This window comes from Primulina eburnea, chromosome 11, assembly GCF_022965805.1.
Source record: "Primulina eburnea isolate SZY01 chromosome 11, ASM2296580v1, whole genome shotgun sequence".
Lineage (NCBI taxonomy): Eukaryota > Viridiplantae > Streptophyta > Magnoliopsida > Lamiales > Gesneriaceae > Primulina > Primulina eburnea.
This window is the reverse complement of record NC_133111.1, coordinates 6,610,095-6,635,080: the sequence shown is the minus strand read 5'-3', so window position 1 is coordinate 6,635,080 and position 24,986 is coordinate 6,610,095. Positions and strand designations below refer to the sequence as shown.

The 24,986-nt window shown below is 30.8% G+C and overlaps 2 protein-coding genes and 1 long non-coding RNA gene across 9 annotated transcripts in view; all 3 read left to right on the top strand.

Moving 5' to 3' along the window:
• LOC140805316 (uncharacterized) overlaps positions 1 to 24,986 on the top strand; it is an 85,636-nt gene that overhangs the window by 21,901 nt on the left and 38,749 nt on the right. The gene's annotated exons all lie outside the window — the stretch shown is intronic.
• Positions 11,429 to 16,959, top strand: LOC140804975 (uncharacterized). 7 transcript variants are annotated; one of them, XM_073161146.1, is made up of 5 exons: positions 11,450 to 11,571; positions 14,613 to 14,678; positions 14,767 to 14,910; positions 15,403 to 16,452; positions 16,548 to 16,959. In XM_073161146.1, exons 2-5 carry the CDS (start codon positions 14,676 to 14,678, stop codon positions 16,674 to 16,676), a joined length of 1,326 nt encoding a protein of 441 aa, XP_073017247.1. In that variant the 5' UTR covers positions 11,450 to 11,571; positions 14,613 to 14,675; the 3' UTR covers positions 16,677 to 16,959. The 7 variants fall into 7 exon arrangements, with proteins under 7 accessions (XP_073017250.1, XP_073017251.1, XP_073017247.1 ...); XM_073161147.1 differs by having other exon boundaries at positions 11,451 to 11,571; positions 16,557 to 16,959; XM_073161152.1 differs by lacking the exon at positions 14,613 to 14,678 and having other exon boundaries at positions 11,451 to 11,571; positions 14,844 to 14,910.
• LOC140805771 (protein FATTY ACID EXPORT 5-like) lies at positions 17,801 to 19,880 on the top strand. The gene is made up of 3 exons (XM_073162074.1): positions 17,801 to 18,137; positions 18,673 to 18,760; positions 19,641 to 19,880. Exons 1-3 carry the CDS (start codon positions 17,939 to 17,941, stop codon positions 19,711 to 19,713), a joined length of 360 nt encoding a protein of 119 aa, XP_073018175.1. The 5' UTR covers positions 17,801 to 17,938; the 3' UTR covers positions 19,714 to 19,880.

Genomic DNA, 24,986 nt, shown 5'->3' with positions numbered 1-24,986 from the left:
CAACTTTAGGCGACGACTTCTCGTTCTCCACCGACTCACTCTTCTCATTCCCTTCATCAACCTTCCATTTAAGCAAAGGAGTCTCCGGGCGACTACTCCGTTTGACCGACGAAACCCCGACCTCCCTCCTCAACAACACGCCGACGCCGGGAATCCTCGATTTCCGGCGAGGCTGCTTGCGTGTAAAAGTAAACTTCTGGGAAACATCTGGCGGCGGCGGGTGGCTTACAGATTGTCCCGGAAGATGGGTTTCTTGGGTATTTGCTCTTCCAACGGTGATCTTCATAGTTTTCCCTGTCTAGGCTCCGCCATTACAGTCTGGCTTCACTTTCACATTTAATCATGTGTGAAGCGCAAGACTGGAGGTGGGGGGCCGGAGATGTCTCTGGGGAAGAGAATCGAGGGGTGGGGGAAGTATACGTTGCGTGAGAGACGATTTGTACGGTCAACGTTCCAGTCATTACTGCATCGGAATCAATCTAAACCTTGGATTGCGTTTGTTTAGGAACGATGTCGTACTGCACCATTAATAAGGTAATAATAATAATAATAATAATAGAGAAAATTTGCTAATTTGTTTTTAAATTTTTGATCAATTATTTATTTAAAAAAAAAAAATCGTAGATATATTTACAAAGTGACCACAATTATTATAAGATCAAACCACAATTATAGAAAATTAAACTAATTGAATTTTTTGAACTTATAAAAAAATATTGAGTAGGTATCTTGTGAGACGGTATCACGAATCTTTATACGGGTCAACCTTACGGATATTCACAATAAAAAGTAATACTTTTTCATTGATTAGTCAAATAAGATATCAGTCTCACAAAATACGACCTGTGAGACCATCTCAAACAAATTTTTGCCTTAATTTATTGATCTAAATTTGGAAGAAACAGAATCTTTTACTTGATATTTAAAAATATATATGATATTTTCTCTACACAATAAGGTCATCCAGAGTAGTAAATGTATTTTCTCCAAATATTTGTGGGTCCTATAGTCCACATCATCACTCAAATATTTCACTACTCAAATATCTCACATTTCACAATCAAATATCTCACCAATTAAATATTTATGAGTCTCACTGTCACTTTAATTAATAGTTTATTTTCATTTAAATAAAATAACTTACAATTTTAAAAAATATTAAAAATATTTTTGAATATTAAAAAAGTATTAAAATGATTATTAAAATTAGAAAGTTTAATTAAAAGATATTTAAAAAATGAAAAAAAATATATATGAATAACCGGTTACAAATTTATAATCGGTTATTTACTTTGGACACAAATCAAGAGGACACAAATTGTGAATATTTGGTGGTGAAAAATATTTGGATGACATGACACCCTCAATACCGACTATTGTGGGTGCCCTAAGACAATGTATATTCTCGAATTTTAATTTGAAACAAAAAATTGAAAAAGTGTGGTTACGAGAAGTTACATTTAAATAAAGAAAGTTAGTAAGTTATTCAACTACAGTTTAGTTCGATTATAGATTAAAATTCGAACCAAATCATATTTTATCCGTCTACAAAATTTCAATCCAAACCAAACCAAACCAAACCATGAAACTTTTACAGCCAATCCATCCTAAATTCGTGAATTTTGGTTTGGTTTGTATGACTAATTTGAGTTTTAAGTTTCCCGGTGAATTGATGCATATGATATCGCAATTTGGAAAATTAGCATCATAGAAGTGAAATAAATATTTTATTTGATCGTGAATTAAAATGATTATAAGTAAAAACTATATATTAAAATATTTATGTATGTTACAAAATTTTAAGACTTTAAAAAATCTTAAACATTTAGGGTGGTTGTGTTTATTTGGACTAAAATTTGCAATAAATAAATTTTCAGTGTAACTGGATTGTTATAATTGTCACTAATAATAGAATACAAACAAAAAATCAAATAAAACATACATATATCCAAGAAAACTCACAATAAATTTAAAAATATTATTATATATTTAAAAAATTAATGTTGGGTTTGTTTGATTTATTTTAATTCAAAACTTGAACCAAAATATTTTTTACGATTCGAATGATTTTAAAATCAATCCAAGTCACATAATTTGATTTGATTTTAGTAAGGGATTTTAAAGTTTGAAAATGCAGTCCATGGAAACACATGTGAAATGAAATAGAAATATATTTATAAAATAACTGAAATAAATAAATAAATAATGTATCCTTAATTTTGGCTATTTAAAAAATATTATGAAATAATAAACGAATAATTTACTAATTACAAAAAATATAATAATCCTTTTGTCAAAAAAAAAAAAAAAACTGATAATTCCAAATAATTATTTTAAAAAAATGAGAAAACAACGTCCAAAGAAGACTATACCACATCCGGATAATAAAAAAATTATATTATTATTTAATTTTATAATAAATGAGAAGAATGACCGTCCAATGTCCATAGTATAGCAACCAAAAAAAAAAGATTATATCACATTAAAAAAATTATTACAAAGCAATATAAATTTAAAATTAACAAAAAAATATCATGATTAAATAATTAATTATAAAAATATATTAAAAAATTATCTCTAGTCGTCTCGATTTTACTACAATCTTAATTTTTTTTGAATAAAAATACTTAGCACCAAAAAATATTATTAAAAAAATTTAATTATATTTATATAAATTATGTACATGATTACTAATATGTATTATTTTATGGTTTCACTAAACTACTCTTTTAATATTTTCCATAATATTGGGAGTTCTTATTAATTTATTCATTCATTAAATTATTTATGAGATAATTAAAAATTAATTAATGAATTTGGTAGAAACTAGTCCTAAGTTGCAAATTAATATATAATTTATTATATAGTGGTAAAAGAAACATTATTTAAATAAATAAAACAGAGCATCCAAGAATTTTAGGATATATGGTACATGCATTGGCTACCACATGCAATAAATTAAATACATTCATTGGATCCATTTGATACCGCCGGTGCATCTTCTGGTATTTCAATTATTGTTTCATCTCATTTATATATATACAAATAAATAAAAGTTCCTTATATATATATATATATATATATATATATATATATATATATATATATATATATTATATTATTATATATAGAAACGGGAGGAACCTGGTCTTAAAGAATTTTAATATCTGCAATTTACTTTCTGCAATTTGTGGATCTCCTCAATAGAGAAACCATCTGAGTTTACTTTATTGCATTTAAATTTCTATATTCGTGGTTTTCCTTCTATAGGAATCATCGTTGTTTTAAGTTGCTTTATTGTTAGAATAATTTTTTTGGTGTTAATTTCCTGTTCCTGTATGCTATCAGAGCCAGGGGGTATGTGATTATAGATTTGTTTTTTTTTAGAAATTTAGGTTCTCTTGACTGTTTTTTGCCTAAGAAAGTATGGGTAGTAAGTCCTTCAAGGCCGTAACACTTAAGAATTGCTTAGGATTGTAGAGAGAAAATAAATTTCAAAAATAAAATTTTTAATTATGGATTCAATTTTCTCTAGATCTATTTCTCTAAACTCTGCTGCTACATCTTATGACAATAATAAAATAATTAACACCGAATAAATAATTATAGAAGATTTTTATAAATCCATCGATAACTGGGAAATTCTTATAATAAATAAGGATCAGATTTAAACTAATACTCCAGATTCCAATATTTAAATCTGATTTCACAATTAAAACAGAAGAAAGATATATACAACTTACAAAGCCTTTTGAAACAATCAATTTATTATCTCAAAACTCTTTACGAAAATATAGAGATAAAAACTATAAATACATTCACATAAGATTGGTTCAAGTAGGAATAAAACTCTTAACTAAAGAGGGATTAAATACTTCCATTCGTACTATTTTAAGAGATGCCAGATTCACAAATTTCGAAAATTCATTATTAAGTTATGTTGAATCCAGTCTGTGTACTGGACCAATCTCTTTTGATTGCTATCCAAACTTCTCAGTATCCTTAAACGATAAAAACATTTTAAAATCCTTTGTTTTACAAATAAAAACTCATAATTATAATATGCTTAAAAGATCAATACCGGTTGCTGTTATTTTTAGAATTCATTACAAGGCTATGAATTCGGCCTTTGCTACAAAAGTAAAATTTCATAGTAAAAAGGTGAAACCCTTTTACTACAAACAGATTTAGAAAAATCCAATACTATAATTCCAAAACCAATTCAATGAAAAGATATAACACTACCTGAAGAATGAATCTTAGAAGGGTGTTAACCCAGAGCCTATAGGACACTAGAAACAAACACCCAATTAAAAGAAATAACTCAATATGCAAATGGAAAAGTCAAACTCTCATTTAATAGAAAATCTGGTAGTGGCAATAGATATGATTTCTTCTATTGCTGATACATAAATTTAGGAAGAATATCACAAATTCCTTCAGTTAAAACATTCCCTATAAAACACAATAGCTCCTACCTTAGATTTACCTATTTAGTTTTAAGAAATGTAGACTACGCCTCTGAAATTTCTAGACCCAATCTATACAAAAATAAAAGAAGAAAGCTCTCAAAAACAATTTCATACTCCAGAATCATATCAAGAACCAACAAATCTAACATTTTCTGCAATCACAGAAAATATTACTAATTAATTAAATGTTATAGAAAAAGACTTTCAAATAAATAAAAAAATTTGCATGATGATTTGTATGCCAAACATAACTTGGAAAAAAGATTATGGTTTTTTCCAACACTTTATAGATTTTAGAAAATCTATTCAAGAAAAATTCTATGAATTTGTAGATACAAATAAAATACATATTCTATTTTTTGACTGGTTTGAAATATATGCTTCTCAAAATTCATTGGAATATCCATTTTCTAAAAGTGTAAATCCTGTTACAATAAAAAATAAACACAAGAATGACAAACAATTACTGATAATAGGATAATCCAATCTAATCATCCTCCGTTACAAGAATAAAAATAAATATGGAAAATCATCAAATATAAGTTATTCCAATAAAAAAAATTCAGGAGAAAATGATAAGATCAACATAAAAAATATTATAACACAAAATAATTTCACAAATGTGAATTTAAATACCATAGGAAAACAATTAGATAAATTAAAAAAACATTTACAAAAACAACCAATAATAAACCTTGAAAATAATGATACTAAACTTAAAAATCCCGGTTTTAAACCTTACCAAATATCTAAACCTAGTGTAAAAATATTCAAGATAATAAGTCTCAATTTATAAAAAAATCTTTCAAGATCAATTAAATAGAATAATGGCAACAACTAGTATTTCTAATGAAACAATGAATCGGACTGTTCCGGATACACCTTCATCCATCCCTAGAATAAATACTTTAAGTCAAGATTCTGATATTGTGTGAACCATAGAACATTCCAAAATTCTACAAATATCAACAAATAATCTGGGACAAATCCCTACAAATTATTCCTGCTCCTAATTTAGGAGTATTAAAACCATTAACCCAACCAAGTTTTAAGACATCTTCAGTCTACATTGGAACATAGATGGAATGACAGAATATAACATCTTGAATTTATTACAACAAATGACTATGACTGCAAATGCCTATAAAACCCAAAGTGGGGACTGATAAACTATTGTTGAACTTCTCATAGCAGATTCTCAGGTCAAATAAAAGTTTGGTGGGATTACTATCTCACAAATCAACAACAAGAAGATATTTTAAACTCTATAAAAACATATGAAGAAGGAATACCAATTCTAGATGAAAATAGTAATCCACAACAAGATGCGGTAGCAACTTTAATATTAATAATTTCTTTACATTTTATTGGAGATCCTTCACATCTAAAGATAAAAATGCAGAACTCCTATCAAATCTAAAATGTAAAAAATTAAGTAATTTTCAATGGTATAAAATAATTTTTTAACTAGAATAATGTTTAGAGAAGATTCTAATCAAACTTTTGGAAAGAAAAATTCTTTGCAGGATTACCAACTCCTCTAAGAGATAAAGTACGAAATAAAATTAGAGAAAACAGCGGTAAACAAATATAGCCTATAATGAATACATTTATGGTCAATTAATTAGTCTAACCCAAAAGAAGGGTTAAAAATATGCCAAGATTTAAAGTTACAAAAACACCTAAAATGAGAAATGAAAAAACAAAATAAGAATTGGGAACTTTTTGTAATCAATTTGATATAAATACTAATAAACCATCCTCATCAAAATGCTCAGAAAATTGTCAAAAAATATATAAAAAACCCTATAAGAAAAACTTTAGAAGAAATCAAAAAGACAATTTTAACCCAAAAGAAGAATTTTACAAAAACCAAAAAGAAAACCATTTAGGAAATTTAAAAAATAACAGCAAGAATTCAAAAAATCCTTCAAAGATATTGAATGTTATAGATGCCATAAAAAAGGTCATACAGCAAATTATTGTAGGTTAAATAGGAAAATTAAATGATTAGAACTAGAAAAAGAAATATTAAATAAAATTTCTAATCTCTTGATTGATTCTTCTGAAAAAAATTCATAAACTGAAAACTCTACCAAGATTGATGAATCATGAGTAGATGAACAAATCATAACCGGTAGTGAATCTGAAAAACAAATTAATATGCTCACCAAAGATCAATCACTTCTCTTAGATATATTGAAAAATATTAATGACCCAACAATCCAAAAAGAATATCTAGAAAAAATTCTAAAATCTCTAAATGACAAAGAAGAAAATAAAAAGTTTCCAAGGACTTCAAAACATACTTACGACTTAACTGAAATATTAGAAAAAGAAAAAAGAAAAAAGGATCACAATCCAAGACTTACAAAAAGATATAAAAGAAATAAAATTAGAAATAAGAGAATTAGAGAAAAACATATTCAAAATTCTGAAGCAATAAAATTAATTCTACAAAATATAAACATTGAAAATTCTTCAGAAACAGAAAACGATGAAACCCAAAAAGTTAAAAATCTTGAAAAAATTCCTGAAGATTTTCTTTTCGTTTTAAGAGAAATAACTTCTAGAAAATACATATTAAAAATAAATCTAACGTTTTCAGAAAATTTCAAAATGGATACAACAGCCTTATTGATACTGGTGCAGACTTAAACTGTATCAAATCAGGAATAGTACCTACTGAATTCCAACAAAAAACACAAGAAAAACTTTCAGCTGCAAATAATTCAAGATTAAATGTAAATACAAAAACAGACGCATCTATAATAAATAATAGTATTTTCATAAAAACCACTTTTGTTTTGGTAAATGATATTCATCACACTGTAATATTAGGAACTCCTTTTATAAGTTTAATTACTCCGTATAAAGTAAACAATGACTATATTTCTTTTAAATTCAATCATAAAAAATTAAAATTTGAACTTTTAGAAAAACCCCGAACTAGAAACCTTAACTTAATAAAAACATGTTCAATTTATGAAATAATATTAATACAATAATCCAAGGGAAGACTTTCAATTAAAAAATCTTAAAAAAATGTTTCTTTAAAAAGAATATACAACCAACTAGAAACAAAAGAAATTCAAAATAAAATTCAAAAAGTCAAAAAAATATTAGAAACAGAAGTTTGTTCAGAAATTCTCAATACATTTTGGAATAGAAAACAACATATTGTTGATCTTCCTTATGAAGAAGATTTCAATGATAGGCAAATACCAACTAAGGCTAGACCAATCCAAATGAATTTTGAATTAGAAGAACATTGTAAAAAAGAAATTCAAGATTTAGAAAAAAAAAAGTTAATTTCTAAATCTAGACCTCCTTGGAGTTGTGCTGTCTTTTATGTTAATAAAAATTCAGAAATTGAAAAAGGAACGCGCAGATTAGTAATTAATTACAAACAATTAAATAAAACATTAAAATGGATCAGATATCCATTACCAAATAAAAAAAACTTATTACAAAAACTCCACAATGCTTATATGTTTTCTAAATTTGATATGAAATCTGGATTTTGGCAAATACAAATTTCTCAAAAGGATAAATATAAAACTGTTTTACTGTCCCCCTTTGGACAATATGAATGGAATGTAATGCCTTTTAAACTTAAAAATGCCCCTTCTGAATTCCAAAGTATTATGAATGAAATATATAATGATTATTCAAAATTCTGCATTGTTTATATTGATGATGTATTAATATTCTCTAATAATGTCGATGATCATTTTAAACATCTAAAAACATTTCTTTATATCACAAAACAAAATGGTCTAGTTGTATCAAAATAAAAAATAAGTTGTTTTCAAACTAGGATAAGATTTTTAGGTCATTACATATCTCGTGGTACCATAACTCCCATTGAGAGATCTTTAGAATTCACAAATAAATTTCCAGACAAAATAAAATCCAACTACAAAGATTCTTAGGAAATCTAAATTATATTCTAGATTTTTGTCCAAATATCAATATAATAACAAAATTCCTACATGATAGACTCCGAAAAAACCCAAAACCATGGACAGAAAAATACACAGAAATTGTAAAAAACATCAAGAAGCAAGTGTTAGAAATCTCATATCTTTATATCACAGATCCCAACCTACAAAAAATCGTAGAAACAGATGTGTCAGATTTAGGATATGGAGGAATATTAAAACAAAAACAAGAAAACAAAGAGTGATAGTACAGTACACATCTGTCCATTGGAGTGATACCCAGAAAAATTATTCATCTATAAAGAAAGAAATTTGAGTATTGTTTTATGCATCCAAAAATTCCAGAGTGACCTTTTAAACAAATTTTTTTTTACTAATAATAGATTGTAAGAGTGCAAAAGAAATTTTACAAAAAGATGTCTAAAATCTTGCCTCAAAACAAATTTTTGCAAGATGACAAGCTATTCTTAGTATATTTGATTTCGAAATCGAATTCATAAAAGGAGATACAAATTCTTTACCTGATTTCCTCACGAAAGAATTTCTCCAAAACAGAAATGCCACCCAAAAAAGATAAAAAGCCTGTTCAAACTCCTGCCGAACTAGCAAAAACCAAAACCTGGTATGACATCGTTACAAAAAAAGAAGAAGAGGAACTTAAAGATACTGCACAATCAAAACCACATGTAAGTGATGATTTGGAGAAAAGACTTAAAATCCTTGAATCCTTTCTCCAAACACCTGAAATAAAAAATGCCTTTGCCAAAACCCAGGTAAGTGAAAGCTCCGACAAGAAACCCTATAAAGAAACTCTTACCAAAGGTTCCTTCCAAACTGTTTCGTTTTCCGATAATTCCTCAAAAACCTCTTATCACACTACAAATTCCCAGCTTGTTCTCACACAACCACCATTAAACCCTCTTTCGGATTACTTTGAAAAATATAATTGGCAAAATATAATACATGTTGAACTAGGATTTCATGAAAAGATCCCTTTAAAACACTTCAAAAATACTTTGGAAAAGGACAATATTATAAACCTTGGAACGAAATAAAACCCCTTATTTCTACCAAGCAATTCTGGAAACTACTGACTCCGCATTGTTCAAAAACTTCTTCTTAGACCAAAGCCATGATGATCCTGCTTATTCTACCTGCAAATCCTAAAAGTCATTGCTCCAATTGACTGGGGTTATGATTTTTCAAAACCTATACTATTTCCAGAAAAATATAAAGAAGCATAATTTTTGAAATACCTTTTAATTACTAGGACTATCAACAGGCCTGGTACAATTCCTTGTTAATTCAAAACCAGAAACACAAGCACACCTGGTTATTCTATTTTGATACTAAGATTTACAATCCCAAAAATTCCCAACCTATGAGATCCTCAAACACCCTGTCCAAAATTCCTTTAATCTTTTTAGAACCCAATATGCCCCAATAGCAGAAGAAAAACGATTCCATCCACTTGCCCTTTTTTGCATGAAATTTTATCTTCCTTTGGTTCCCTTTCCTGGACTGTTGAATTTTCAGACGAAAATTTTTTATAAATTAAGAGAAGATTTAGACTCAAATGGTGAGATAAATTTAAAATTCCTCCAAGCCTTACAACTACCAATGTCCAAGCTTGGATCACCGATAATAAAAATACAAGAGTCCAACTCAAAAACCGCTTTACAGGATTCCACTAAGACAACAGACAGAATTCCTGACACAAAAATCCCAAATGACGGCAATGCTTGCAGCTACCAAAACTCCTGAAGAAATGCAAGCTATACTAATGAAATTTTTACCAGGACCTTCAAGCAGAATCCTCTGATGATTCGCTTAACCTGGAAGAAGATGGCCTCCTTGGACCAGATGACCAAGGACCAATATTTGGAAATAGTGGTGTATAAATGTTTGTATTAGATTGTATGACATTGTATTCGTATTTGTATTGATATGTACATTTTTAAATGTTTAAAAAAAATCCGAAAATACCCCCAAAAAAGTATATAAAAAGGGGATAATACCTCAGTGTGAAGACACCGAAATTTTTTACCACTCACTCTCTCTCTCTCTACTGAAAATTTTTACCACTCTCTCTCTCTCTCTAAACTACTCATTCCCAGATCCAAATCCAAATCCATTTAACCATTACCCAGAAATCTGAAATCCTTTTTGATTTGTATCTTTCATTTATGTAAAGTTATTTGATTCCGAAGGTTAGTAATGAAATCTTGTTTATATATATATATATAATAGACATAATTTATCAAAAACTATAACTGATAGTGACACTGTATATAGGCAAAAACTTGTGTGAGCGGTCTCACCGGTTGTATTTGTGAGATAGATATCTTATTTGAGTCATCCTTGAAAAAGTATTACTTTTATGCTAAGAGTATTACTTTTTATTGTGAATATCAGTAGGGTTGACCCGTATCACAGATTAAGATCTGTGAGACGGTCACACATGAGACCACTCCTATATCTACAATATTTTAAACTTTACAACATCTCAAATTCCACATTTCGACAATGGCGAACCAGCAAAAAAATCATTTCATTCCAACAAAACTAAAAAAAAAATAAAATTCCGAGCAATAAAAAGTAGTTCATTTATTCAATAAAATTAATTAATCAAAGTACAACTTCTTTAATCGGTAATTTAATTTAATTGCAACAAAATTTAAAAACAAATAACTCAAACTTCATAGAAAAAATAAATAAACTTAGTTTAAATATTTAGGAATATATATTTTTACTTCTCCAAAATTAAAATTACAATTCATTTATTGTTTTGTTAAATTTATACTGGGCTGGGCTACCGAAATATTTTCCATTCGGCTAATCTGTTACAAAGCCCATTTTCTATATAGTTGGGCCAGATGAAAAATAAACCCGGCTCATTGAAGACACGTTTCACATTACAATTCGTCTGTGCTTTACTTCTGTCACAGTCAGGTCATTTTAATAAGCCGAGCTCCAAAAAAAGCTTTGTTCATTACGCTCGTAATAAAAAAATAATCTTCTGCCAAATTATAATTAATACTCTCTAAGCCCCCAAAACTTTGAATTCAATCCCTCGCTAGGGTTTAACGGGCAGAATTTCAGTCTGGATTTCAGATTTTTCACTCAGAAGAAATAATTCCAAATGCTTCTCAGAGGTACTGCCATTTCACCAGCCTGCATAATTTATTTTGTTCAAAATTGGTTTCTTTTTAAATTTTTTTTTTGCACAACAATATTTTATCAGTTGTATGAAATTTCGTTGTTTTACACGGGTGATAATTTTTCTGTTCTGTGAAAATTATATCAGATGTGGTCGACGTTGCTGGTTTAGTTTAGTTGATTTAATTTTTTGTTTCTTATTGATTTTAGTTGTTGCATGGTTTTGTGAGATTTTTTCTGGTATGCTTTTGTGTGAAGATGGCTAATCGTAAAATGGAAAGAGTGGATTTTGATGCTTATAACTATTATAGAGTTGACGTGTAATTTAGAGTCATGTTACTTTTTTTGGTGTCTGATTCGTTTGATTATTTCTTTCTAATTCTTTATCAGTTTTATTTATTGCAATGAGGTGCAGATACTAATGCAATGTGGATATTAGTTTAATTGTGAATCGTGAATTCGCAAATCGCTGCTTCATATCCATTGACATTTTCTAATTAACGAAGGTTAAGTTTGATTACACAATTTGATATAACTTACAGTCTCTTACATGGTATTGTCATATAGTAAAATGATATTAAATCAGGTGAAAAAGCACAATTGCTTGGCATATTCTAGTTTAATTGTTCAGCCGCATGTGCACCTGGTCTTGGTGCAACTCGAACTTGGGATCTAAGCTTGGAATATCATTTGCTTTGCCATTTGGCTAATTAATTGATATTTATTTTGAAATGCACGAGTGAAAATGTTGGAAACAGGCTGAATTTCCCGGCATGTGTCAATGACTCGATCCGATTGGATAAATTGTTTACATCGAGTCCTTTCCCTTCTAATGTTTCAGAATTCTGGAAGCTAATCTATATGCTTTGCTACTACCCTTCGATCGTCGTCCTGTTACTCACAATCATATTCTATTAAATATCAATGTTTATAAGTTAAAATGAAAGTGCAATATTGTTCAAAAATGAAATTTGCAATATCAATAACAAGTTTTAATAAACCACCTCATTTTTTTGTTACTTGTCACAAGCTTTCTATGTCCAGTGGATGAATTATCTCAAATCCATTGCGAGATTCCCAAAATCTAATCGAGATTTTATTAAATATAATATGGATTTTCGTAAGTGTTTCATGGAAATATGCATAATGGCTTAAGTTTGGTATTAACGAATGTGTCCGTTGAGTTTCTGTTTTCTTGTTAAGGAAGACTTTTTATTGTCTTATTTTTCTGTACTAATTTTTGTTTTTTCTTATCATTTTCTTTATGTTTCTCAAAGCTAATTGACTTGCTTCAAAAATAATTCAATGACAAACTTTTTGTGTATTTAGCATGCACTAACAAAATAAATTGATAATAAAATAAATAAAAACACAACATTGAGCATCTGTTATTTTTTCAAGGACGGTGAAATACTATGTGGCTAAAAATTTGATATGGCACTCAACATCTGTTATTTGAGACGTCATCACATTAATTTTTCTTTTGACCTACTCATAATAGTAGTTGTTTTCTAGTGTCAAAAGCATCTTTTATCGCTCGAGCTGGTGAAAAATTTAATTCAAAAGTCTGTCTCTTCAAGTTATAAATGTGTGTGCCACTGTGCCCTCACTGTGATTTTGTCATTCTATTCATGGCAATATTTTCATAATCCTTGTTTCAGATCCCCAAATTTCTTCTGTTAGTTTCTTTGATTTTACTTCCTATTCTCTCGAAGAAATATTTGTAGACGCTCGTCAAGGTATACTCTTCCGTATTTATTTAATGTGCTGGTTTGCCTTCAGTTACTCGATTTGTTTATTTATAAGGTATGTAAACTGTTCTATTTCATTACTAGAAACAGTTAGCAATGACTTTGAAAATCTGCCATATTTTGAGGAATGGGAGAGGTCGTTTACATCAATGTTTTACAATTTTGAAGTTTAAACATTGTAGTATGTATAATTGTATACTTTGGAGAGATGCTTATATCTATAATCTTTCTCCACCTTATGATAGATTATCAAATAATGTTGATGCCTGATGGTGTGATGCTCTCAACCAGCCTTTGGAAAGGAGGATTTTAATTGGTGTTATTGGTCTTCTTCCATATCATTGTCTTCATATTGCATGCCCCATTGCCCCCTTATTTTATCTGTTTCTTAATCTTGTTAAAAGTGAGTCAGTGGTTGGACGATGACATGAATGGCACTCAGTGCTGGCACATAGCTGGATTTTTCAGAGCTTGTTCAATGTTGTTTTTTTGGAAATAAATAATCTTTAATCATGTAGACTTAGTTGATTTATTAAGCTATATTATTAAGTGTTCAAATGAAAATAACTACGTGATGAATAAAACATAACACTAAATTGTTCAATCCCTCATGTTAGAATTTAAGGAATAGTAGGTTAATATATTTATTAGCATCATACACCACGTCTGAATAAGCTCGTTAACGATCCCTTTAAAACTTGAGTATTTCTCGCTATTGCAGATTACAGGAGCTATCTACATTTCTTACACTCAGGTTTATACATTTCCTTTGGTGATTCTCGAAAAAATCATGGAGAGAAATTTAGGAAAATATCTGGGAATTTGTTCCATTAAGAAATTAGGGAAGAGGCTTAAATTTATAATCTTTCTCATAAGAAAGAGTGAAAGAAAGTCCTTCTCAAGCACTGTATTCGAATTGATCCATATCAAATATAGATGCATCTTGGATAATGAATTTCTGAGGGGTTGTAATTTCTAAACCCAAGCCAAGACTTATAAATATAAATCCAAAACCTCTTGGCTGTTCAAACTTTTGAATAAAATAAGCTACCTGAATGACCCAATTCCTTACTGGGCTGCAATTCTTGCCACCCCATGTTATAACATACTTAAGTGTAAAGTTTCATGATTCATTTTTTTCCTGTGCTGGTAGCAACACTTGTTTTAAAGCGCTTATTCATAAACTCACAAAACTATAGTTTTTTTAATCCTTTTGTTGGCTCTATTATTTGCAGCTATTTGTTTAGTAATGAACTTATTGATCTCAATGTTTTCTCCAAGACCAGAGTCTGAAATGTCAACCGCCAAATTCATAGTGAAGTCGAGAATGAGTATATTTTTTTGTTTAGATGGTATGTATGGTTACTTTATATATTCAAACATGATGTTATATAAAAGATGATTAAAAAAAGTTGTTCACGTGAGTGCATGGAATTGCAGTGGCTGGTAGGACTAACTCTTGATTACCAACACTTCCACCGAGCTGATATTGGGATTTGTGTGTTTGGTATCTGCAGTCTTGTTGTACTCATTGTTTGGTATCAGTTTTTCTGCCGTATAAATCTGCTGAAGGGTCCAAATTGTGTGAGTATTTTTATTCTCTCCATCACGGCTGAAAGTGGAAAGTATGTCGATGAATATGAGAATTTCTAGGACCTTCTATAATAGAGGAAAAAAATCTAGACGAAATTAATGCCAAGAGAGAATATACCTAAAATAAGTTTCTAGGAGCACCATATTAAGGAAGAAAGATTGAGATGATAACCTTGTTTAACATAACGTTCAGTCTTTAAGTTGAGCATATGAATTTCTTGCCTTGAAGAAGTAGCACAAGAATTAATTAAGTGATAAATTTCATGGTAACAAAGTGCCTAGACACGGTTCCATATTAATATATCCTTTGGTTATTTAAGTTATGTTTGTTGCTTGTTATCATCATTAATCATGAAAGAATGCACGAATTGTTATTTTCTTACCTACAATGAAGTGTCTCTTTACGTTTGAGGCCTGACCGCTAGCTATTACTTAAAGAGTTTTCTTTATTTGAATTGACTAGGAAATAAATAAACTTTGCAGCTATTTCCCAAAATGAATCAACTTAATCAAGGGGAGAGCTCTGCTGGCCCTTCAGTCCTTCCTGCCAAGCGGAAACGTGGTCGTCCACGTAAAGATCCCAGTTCAAAGCATGCTAAAGCTGCTCACACACCACCTGGTTTTGTAGGAACGAAAGAATACCTTTCTCAGAGAGCTGATCAAACCAATGGAGTTGATATAATGGTTGGCCAGCCAGTGAGTGGCGTTGTTGAGGCTACATTTGATGCTGGTTATTTGCTTACTGTTCGAATTGGTAACTCAGATACAAATTTAAGGGGTGTTGTTTTCAAACCTGGACATTTTATTCCAGTCACAGCAGCTAACGATGTGGCCCCGCATATGAAAATGATCAGGAGAAATGAAGTCCGCATGCCCACTGAAAAACGAGGTTGGTCACGGTGCGAGAAACTTCCTATTCAACCAGGTGCAATAGTTCCTCTAAAACACAAATATTCATCGCCAAAAATTGCTCCTCGTGTTCCTCCAGTCGATGTGAAAGGCACTGTGGTTCCTATTTTACTTCAACCTGGCGATTTTTCGAATGAGATATCACCTTCCGATCAAATACCTTTAAACACACCCCAATCTGGTCACGTGTTGGAATTTGGAGACAATGATGTGCATATGGTCGAACCTTTAGCCATGTTACCACCGGACCGATCTATACCAGTTAGCCAGATGTTCATGGCCACACCGCCTCATCACGGCCACCAAGTGTCCATAGTTAGCGAGCAGATTAACACCAGTTCTGTTAAAGAAGGTGCCCCCAGCATCTATGACAGCGGACTAGAAAAAGGTGACCAACCAATGAAATCAATAGATACCGATACATCAGGCTCTTCGCAAACATCGGATACTCAGACAGAGAACAGTAAGGAAACATCAAATTGCTTATCAGAGGATTTAGATGGCATTTCAAAACAAGACTTGGGAAATACCATTGATCCCTTTTCATCTGAGTCCTTACAAACTGTGTCTGGTGCAAAACCTTTTTTCGATTACGAAACCGGGAAGATGACGGAGCTTTTAAAGGTAAGAAGAAACCTTAACTTATGCAAATATCTTTGTTTAACACAATACAAGTGGTGATTTCTCGCGTCTTTCTTTGATTACATAACCTGCTCTAGGCTGAACAGGAAAATATGAAAGAGAACGAGGTGCACATTGCAGCAGAACCAACTTCCATACCTGAGATTGAGTTTCCAGAAACTTATGCCGCTCAAATGGATTTAGAAAACAAAACAATCATTCCATGATCGGAAATCTTTCTGATCGTACAGCAACAAATATGTGTTTGAACGAGTGGAACGGCATTCTAGAGTCTAGACAGCTGAATGAGTATGTTTACTTTTCTCGTGGTTCATATATCGGCGAACATGTGGGAACCCTTCTCACTAGCAAAAGGATTTAGGAGTATGCTCTGTTTATCTGCAGTCAAAAGCAATTTAATGTTCATTTACATTATAGGTGCACTTTGCTGAGACTTTGTTGTCTTAAAATCCGGTTCTTACTTTTATTCTGTCTTTCAGATTCTCCTCATTTCGTTTTCTTGCTTGGTATGCTTCATTTATTTATACTTTTGTTACATGTTTTTGCGTTGTGATTATTTTGTCAGGCAAGCATTCTTGAGGAGAGGCAGATTCAATAGATGATGAGTAGAATAGTCGGGGCTCATAAATTTTCAAAAATTCAAAATTTATATTGAATTTCTTTAAAATATAAATTTTGGTTTTCTAAATATCTTATGATTAATTTTCAAGTCTGCCCCTGCCTTTGCAAAGCATGCTGCCGAGTCGCCTCAATCGATTGGTCTAATCACATGACATTCCGTTTGATATCGTATTGTTTGTTTGGCTTATCTATCTTAGAGTAGGTCTTTTAAGAGACGGGTCAACCCTACTGATATTCATAATAAAAAGTAATACTCTTAGCATAAAAAATAATATTTTTTCATGGATTACCCAAATAAGAGATCCATTTTACAAATATGATCCGTGAGATCGTGTCGAACAAGTTTTTGACTCGATCTTAAATAGGGCAATTTCAACTCCCATTTCATGTGTTTGACAACGTGTTATTATTTGTACACCCGATTAGGGTGGTAAATAAATGCATGTTTCTTTTATTATTTTTGATGCCCAATAATATCCTAGACAAGCTTAGTAGTAACTAAATTCCTATGAAAATTTCATTGTGTCAACTTCTATATGAACAAATTAGGGAAAATTTATGAGATAATTTTAGTCAACGATTTTTTTTAAAAAAAATTGAACTTTTCGAATATATTTTAAATATTAAAGTATTTTTTTTAAAAAAAATTGTTGATCGAGATTAAAATAAAAAATACACTAAAAAAATTACGGTCAAACGGAGTTGATAGCATGAACAAATGGACCGACTCAACAAGCAAGCCGTCACCATTGAAACTTTCAAGATCTTTCTTCATTTCCTCCATCTTTTAAATTTGATCTCAAAAATTTGGAAAACCCTAAATTTCTCATAAACCCAGTTCAGGAAAATGCTGGATTTTTGCTTCACGATCCCGTATGGGCTACTTTTGGTGGTAGGTGGCGTAATTGGATACGCGAAGAAAGGCAGCATTGCGTCGCTGGCTGGTGGCGCCGGCACCGGTTTGCTGCTCGTCCTCGCCGGGTTTCTCAGCCTCCAAGCCTACCACAAGCGCAAAAATTCCTACTTTGCGTTGATTCTGGAGACGGGTATTCTTCTTTCTAATCGATACTTGTTTTATTTATTTAGATCAAAAATAAAATTGGTATATGAATTGAATTTAAGTGAAATATTGAAACGAGGATAAATAATTAATTATTATATGTATGGATTTAATTATTTTCAATAATTTATGAATCCATTTGATAATTTTACTATTAATGTATCGTAATCATAATTAACCATAATATAATGGCCAACTCGATCATTAACAATAGTTTATGTACTAATCTGATTCTAATTTCAAATTAAGAAAATATGTATCAAAGTTATTTTCCATTGTTCTACAAATCTGATAACAAATTAACGGGCCTCATATTAAAATGAATGGACTTAAATTTGGAATCTCTTCATGATCCGACTTTGAGAAATATCCCTTTTTTGATATGAAGTCTTCTTATCACCATATTGAAAATGCTTAATTAACCAGGAAAGAAATATTGATATTTGTCATTTTTTGAGTTCAATCTTTGTATGGTTTTGCATTGCGTATTGATTCATTCATTTTGACGTTTCTTGGAACAGCTATTGCTGCCTTGCTAACGTGGGTTATGACCCAGAGGTATCTGCAAACTTCGAAGATAATGCCGGCTGGTATGGTTGCTGGGATCAGGTGAAGTAAACTCAAATGTGCAGTTGCAACTTGTATTGATTTGAAAATCTTTGTGCATATTGTTAGTGTATTTGAGTTTCACAAAATAGCGTCTACGATTATCTGAGCTAGTTTATAGATGAACTCGAAGAGGCTGAGTGTTATGTCAGCCCATTCCCTTTCTAAGAAAGTGATGAGCCAGTTGGTGAGAAACTTGCACTTAACCAAGTATTTCTTATGTTGCAGACAACGAGGGCTACGTTTTATATTTTAAAATATACTCGATTACAAGAAAAAATTTATTGGGGAAATCACCCTTGCTAGCCAGCCTTGGCAGTTGGCTGTATCTTGTTGCTTTATAATTTGCTATGGCATGCCTACGTTGTTGAGTTGATTTATTCATGGTATTCTGGATGTTTGTGTTTCTTGGCTAACTGATACCCAGCAGAGAGAGAGTGGGCTGCGTTAAAAATAGAATCAAAGCTCACACACCTAATGACCTAAGCAATTCTTTGCTGGATAATTTCTAGTTATAGTCTTCCGTTACGGCTGCCCCTCGACTTGCAGAGCAATTCTCATTTGTCCGAATACTATGGATGGAAATGTATTTGTAAATATTTAGAACTCTTTTCTTATCCAAAATGTTGGGACGAGACCTTGTTCTGTTCTCAAACCTTTTCGGAGTTCAACCCTACTCTCATTTCCTTTAGAATGTGCCGAAGTATCGCCTCCACTGGATACCATTTGCAACGTTCTTTCTTTATCGTTCTACATAATGGGTCAACCCTCGTCTCCCGCATTTGTCTTTGCAACTTATCTGATACTAACTAAATATACAGTAGAAAGCATTTCGATTTAACTAGACAAGCAGAATTGTTAACCATTGGTTTCTTGTTTGCAGTTTTCTCATGACTGGATTTTATCTGTACAAGATTGCAAATGGTGGCAACCATATCCCTCCGAAATCTGACTGAGTCTACCGATAAGTAAGTCCCATACAATTTCGTACTGTATGTATCCATACAGACATGTTAGAATTTTGGCTTTGGACTCACGATAATTTGATGAGATGTATTGTATTCATACAAGCATGAGAATTATGATTATTGCAGCTTCTACCATGTAATGCTTATTATTGTTATATGCTATTATCGGATTAAATGAAGTTAATATTTAAAATAAATAAAAAATGCTAAAGCTCATTTCTTTTGCTGAAACTGCGAGTCGACTCAGTTGAGTAATAGCTTAAAACATTAATATGGAGAAAGTGGCGATATTTTTTTAAACAAGTGACAATAATTTTTTTAATATAATCGGCTAGTCTTGGGGTTTTTTTTAAATAAAATATTACAATTTTTTTTTTAAAATATAACAATTCTATTAAATTCGAGGAACTATGATATTTTTTTTTTTAAAAAAATTGGCCAATCTTGAGGTTAATATGATTGTTTATTAAAAATGCCACTAGGTTATATTTAGGCATATTTTTAGGAAATTGAATTTTTTTTTTTTGAAAATGAAATGTGCTGGTTTGAAATATAAATTTTACATATATTGTTTTCTAAAATTTATTACATTTCTCAATAAAAAAATATAACGAGGCCATTTTTTTTATATATAAAAAAGAGGGATTGCGACTATGTGGAATAAGATCCTTTATTTTAAATGTTAAAATCTCTAGTTTGAATTAAGGGGAAGTTATTGAAAAATCCCTAATCATAAAATTTCTTTGGCTTCACTCCCTACCCACAAAATTGTGGTACTATGTCATACAAAATGTGGTACACTTCATGTGGAAAATGTGGTACACTTCATGTGGAAATGTGGTACTAAAAAAGTACCTAGGGACTGAACACAAAAAAAAATGACGGCTGGGGACTGAACCCAAATTTCCCGTTGAATTAACCTTATATAATTCCTTAATATTTAAAATATGATTTTAATTAATATTTTATTCATAATTATTAGAAATCAACTGTATGTTTTATCAATCAAATAGTATTAAAAAAAAATAGACGAATCACAATTGATACTCGAGAAACTCAAACTAGTAAAAATATTCATTCAGATTGAACTCAAATTCCAAAGAATATCTTTAGTCGAGCTCGCTTGAGTATAGGGTGTAATAGTTTTTTCAACAAAATCATGCTTCTACACATCTATGAACATGATAAACAATATGCGGAAGCGGATCGAGCGTACCTCGGGCCATCGAATAATTTGTAAATTTTCGGTTTTCCTCCTATTGAAGCATTCTAAGCACTCAAACTCTCTGTAGATGATGCATTTTTGTTCTTATGAGATGTGTGTTTAGAGACCTTAATCGCTGGTATTTATATGTCTCATACCATCAAAAAGTGATCGCGGGAGCTTGATTGTCAAAAAGAGAGTGAGAATGCGTGTCGCAATTTTCTAAATTTGAGGCGACGTACACATATTTTTTCAAAAGATGTAGGTAATGACCATCGCCATTGTCGACACTTTTAATAATTCTCATTTTGAATTGATATGTGCCACTGTTTTTCTTACATTCCCCCACTTAGCTCATATCTTATTTTCCATAGAAGAAACAAAATACATTAATCATGACGATATGTCATCTTAAAACGAGTATGACCTTCTATGTATCACAATGATTTATTTCTCTCAAATCTATATAACTTAATGAATAAAACTTATGTTTATTCGAGATCAAACTTTATTGATATTTCTCGAATCAATTAATGTGTACATAATAAATATGAGAAAATATCATATCATAGTTCCATTAGTTTGTTCTTACAACAAAATTACATAATGGAACAAAGTCCTATTCTTTCTGTATGATCTTTAAATTTCGATGGTGGCATGCTTTTAGTCAAAGGATCTGCAATCATCATTTCAGTGCTAATGTGCTCGATAATTAATTTCTTATTTTTAACACGTTCTCGTATGACAAAATACTCAATGTCGATGTTTCATGCATCGACTACCACTTTGTTATTTTTAACCATAAAAACAGCAGCTGAATTGTCACGGTATATTCTTAATGGCCTAGATATATAATCCATAATTCTAAGTCTCGAATTGAAACTCTTCAACCTTACACCATGTAAGGTTGCCTCAAAATAAGATACGAACTCATCTTCTATAGTGGAAGTAGCCGTCAATGTTTGCTTGGAACTTCTCCAAGATACAGCTCCACTAGCTAGCATGAAAATATATCCTGAAGTGCACTTTCGCGAATCAATGCAGCTAGCGTAGTCTGAATCAGAGTAGCCAATTATTTACAAATTCTCAGTTCATCTGAACATAAGCATATAATCTTTGGTCCCTTGAAGGTACTTCATCACTTTCTTTGCAGCTTTCCAGTGGTCTAAACTTGGATTACTATGATATCTTCCCAACAGCAAATGCAATGTTAGGTCTAGTGCAAACATGAACATACATCAAGCTTCTGACAGCAAAAGCATAAAGATTGTTTTTCATTGGTTTCGCTCTAAATCATTCTTTGGGCACTGACTTAAATTGAACTTATCTCCTTTCACAATGAGAGCTATACTTGGTGAACAATTTTTCATCCGATATCTCTCTTAAATTTTGTTGATATAGTTTTCTTGAGACATACCTAAAATACATCTAATTCGGTCTCTATATATCTTAATGCCAATGACATAAGATGCATCATATTTCATATCAAAGTTTTTAGAGAGAAATTGTTTCACCTCATATAACAAACATTTGTCGTTAGTTGCAAGTAATATATCATCCACATATAGAATAAAAAAACAAATCTTACTCCCACTGACCTTCTGGTATATACATTGATCCATGGGGTTCTTTACGAATTGGAATGAAGAGATAATATCATGAAATTTTAAATACCATTGACAGGATGCTTGTTTCAATCAATATATAGATTTCTTGAGCTTACATACCAAGTGCTCGCTATTACTATAAGAGAATCCTTTAGGTTATTTCATATAAACCTCTTTCTCTAGTTCTCCGTTGAGGAAAACTGTTTTCACATCCATTTGTTGTAAATCTAAGTCAAAATTTGCAACTAATGCAAGAATGATATTGATAAAATCTTTCTTAGATATAAGAGAAAAAGTCTCTTTATAGTCAATTTCTTTCTGATGAGTGAATTCTTTAGCTACGAGTCTTGTTTTATATCTTTCAATGTTGCCTAATGAGTTTTTCTTTGTTTTGAAGACTCATTTACATCCAATGAATTTTACACCATCAGGTAACTAAACAAGATCCTAGACTTCATTAATACCATAAAATTCATCTCTTCTTTCATAACATTAAACCTTATTTTTGGCTCATTACAACTCATGACATGTAAAAATGTTATTGTAAATATACAATATAATCATTAGATATAACTGATCTTCTTATTCTAGTAGATATCCTTAGGTTGTTTGGTTGATCAACAATTTCTTGTGGCTCTTCATTAACGACTCGATCTACTGGATTTTTATCAGCGATTTGTGGAACTTCAATAACCGGTTGACTAACACCCGCTTGGTTTTGAGGGGTGTGAATAATGACAAATCTATCATTTGAATAAGATGATTGTGAATTAATGTGATATTTCTAAAAAACTATGTCATTTGAATTATCACTCCCACTAATCAAGTCATTCTCAAGAAATTTTGCATTTTTTGATTCCAGAATTTTAGTGTTGTAAGATGAACAATAGAATCTGTACCATTTGGATTTTTCTGTATACCCGTTGAAATATCAACTTATAGTTCTTGGGTCCAATTTTTTTCATGTGGGTTGTAAACTCTTATTTCTGAAGGACAACCCCAAACGCGTATATTTTGTAAGCTCAGTTTCCAATCTTTAAATTATTCAAATGGCGTCTTTGGGACAGTCTTAGTTGGAACTCGATTTGATATATACACAAATTTCTTAAGAGCTTCAGTCCACAAGGATTTAGAAAGTTTGGAGCTACTAAACATGCTCCCCACCATGTCCAATAATGTTCGGTTTCTTCTCTTAGCTATGTCATTTTGGTCCCGAGAACCAGACATAGTATATTGGGCAACAATCTCATGCTCTTGAAGAAATTTCGCAAACTGACCAGGTGACTTTCCATTCTCAGTGTATCTACCGTAATATTCTCTACTTCTATCGGTTCTCATGATCTTAATTTGTTTTTACATTGCTTTTCCACTTCAGCTTTGAAAACATTAAAGGCTTCAAGTGCTTCGTTTTTGTTATGAAGCATGTTGTTATGAAGCATGTTGTTATGAAGCATGTAAATATACATGTATCGTGAGTAATCATCAATGAAATAGATAAAGTATTTCGTACTTTGTTTATCCATATCTGGACAACAAATATCTAAATGTATGATCTCTAATAATTATATACTCATCTTGGCATTCTTTTTAGACTTATTGGTTTGATTTCCTTTATGCAGTCCATACAAGTCTCAAAATTAGTAAAATCTAAAGTACTAAGTAATTCATCATTCACTAATCTTTTAGTCCTCTCTATGGAGATGTGTGCCAATCTCTGGTGCCATAATATAGAAGAATATTCATTTATCACACATATTTTAATACCTCGCTGAATATGCATAATAATGTTATTATTTTGTAAAGAAATAGAGAAAAGACCATTAATCATTATATCATTTCGAATAATATTTGATTTATAAAATAAATTTATTGATTTGTCCAAAAACTGAAATGAATAACCAAGGGGCACAAGATTTGAAACTCAAATTAAATTCCTAGAAAAACTAGAAACTTAAAATTTCTTTTTCAATTTTAATATAAAATGACTATCCAATATAAGGCAGCAAGTCCCAATACCTTTCACATGCGAAAACATCCTGTTTCCTGAATAGATGTTCCGTTAATTTCCTAGATGTTTTCTTAGACTTTGCATATCCTGCAAGGTATTTGTAACATGGATTGTAGAACCAAAATCAATCCACCATATGTTATAAATCATATCAACCATATTAGATTAATACAAACAAATGAAATATGAATACCTTTTTTTTCAAGCCAATCTTTAAATTTATTGCAATCTATCTTTATGTGTTTCGTCTTTTTACAGAAGAAACACTTGGATTATTTTTTCATGTCAGTTTGTGGTGGAATTATTCTTTTCCCTTTTCTCTTGAATTTGGCTTGCTTCTTATACTTTCTTTGTGTAGTCATAAAAATATTATGTCTCGTTTCAATTAGCAACCTTCTTTCTTCTTGAACACACATGGTAAATAATTCATTTATTGACCACT

Excerpts from the sequence above, each read along its gene's own strand:
- LOC140804975 (XM_073161146.1), top strand. Across the intron at positions 14,911-15,402 it reads TGCTGAAGGGTCCAAATTGT|CTATTTCCCAAAATGAATCA; the intron begins GTGAGTATTTTT and ends TAAACTTTGCAG. Across the intron at positions 16,453-16,547 it reads AGATGACGGAGCTTTTAAAG|GCTGAACAGGAAAATATGAA; the intron begins GTAAGAAGAAAC and ends AACCTGCTCTAG.
- LOC140805771 (XM_073162074.1), top strand. The coding sequence starts at position 17,939 with ATGCTGGATTTTTGCTTCACGATCCCGTATGGGCTACTTTTGGTGGTA. Across the intron at positions 18,138-18,672 it reads TGCGTTGATTCTGGAGACGG|CTATTGCTGCCTTGCTAACG; the intron begins GTATTCTTCTTT and ends TTCTTGGAACAG. Across the intron at positions 18,761-19,640 it reads GGTATGGTTGCTGGGATCAG|TTTTCTCATGACTGGATTTT; the intron begins GTGAAGTAAACT and ends TCTTGTTTGCAG.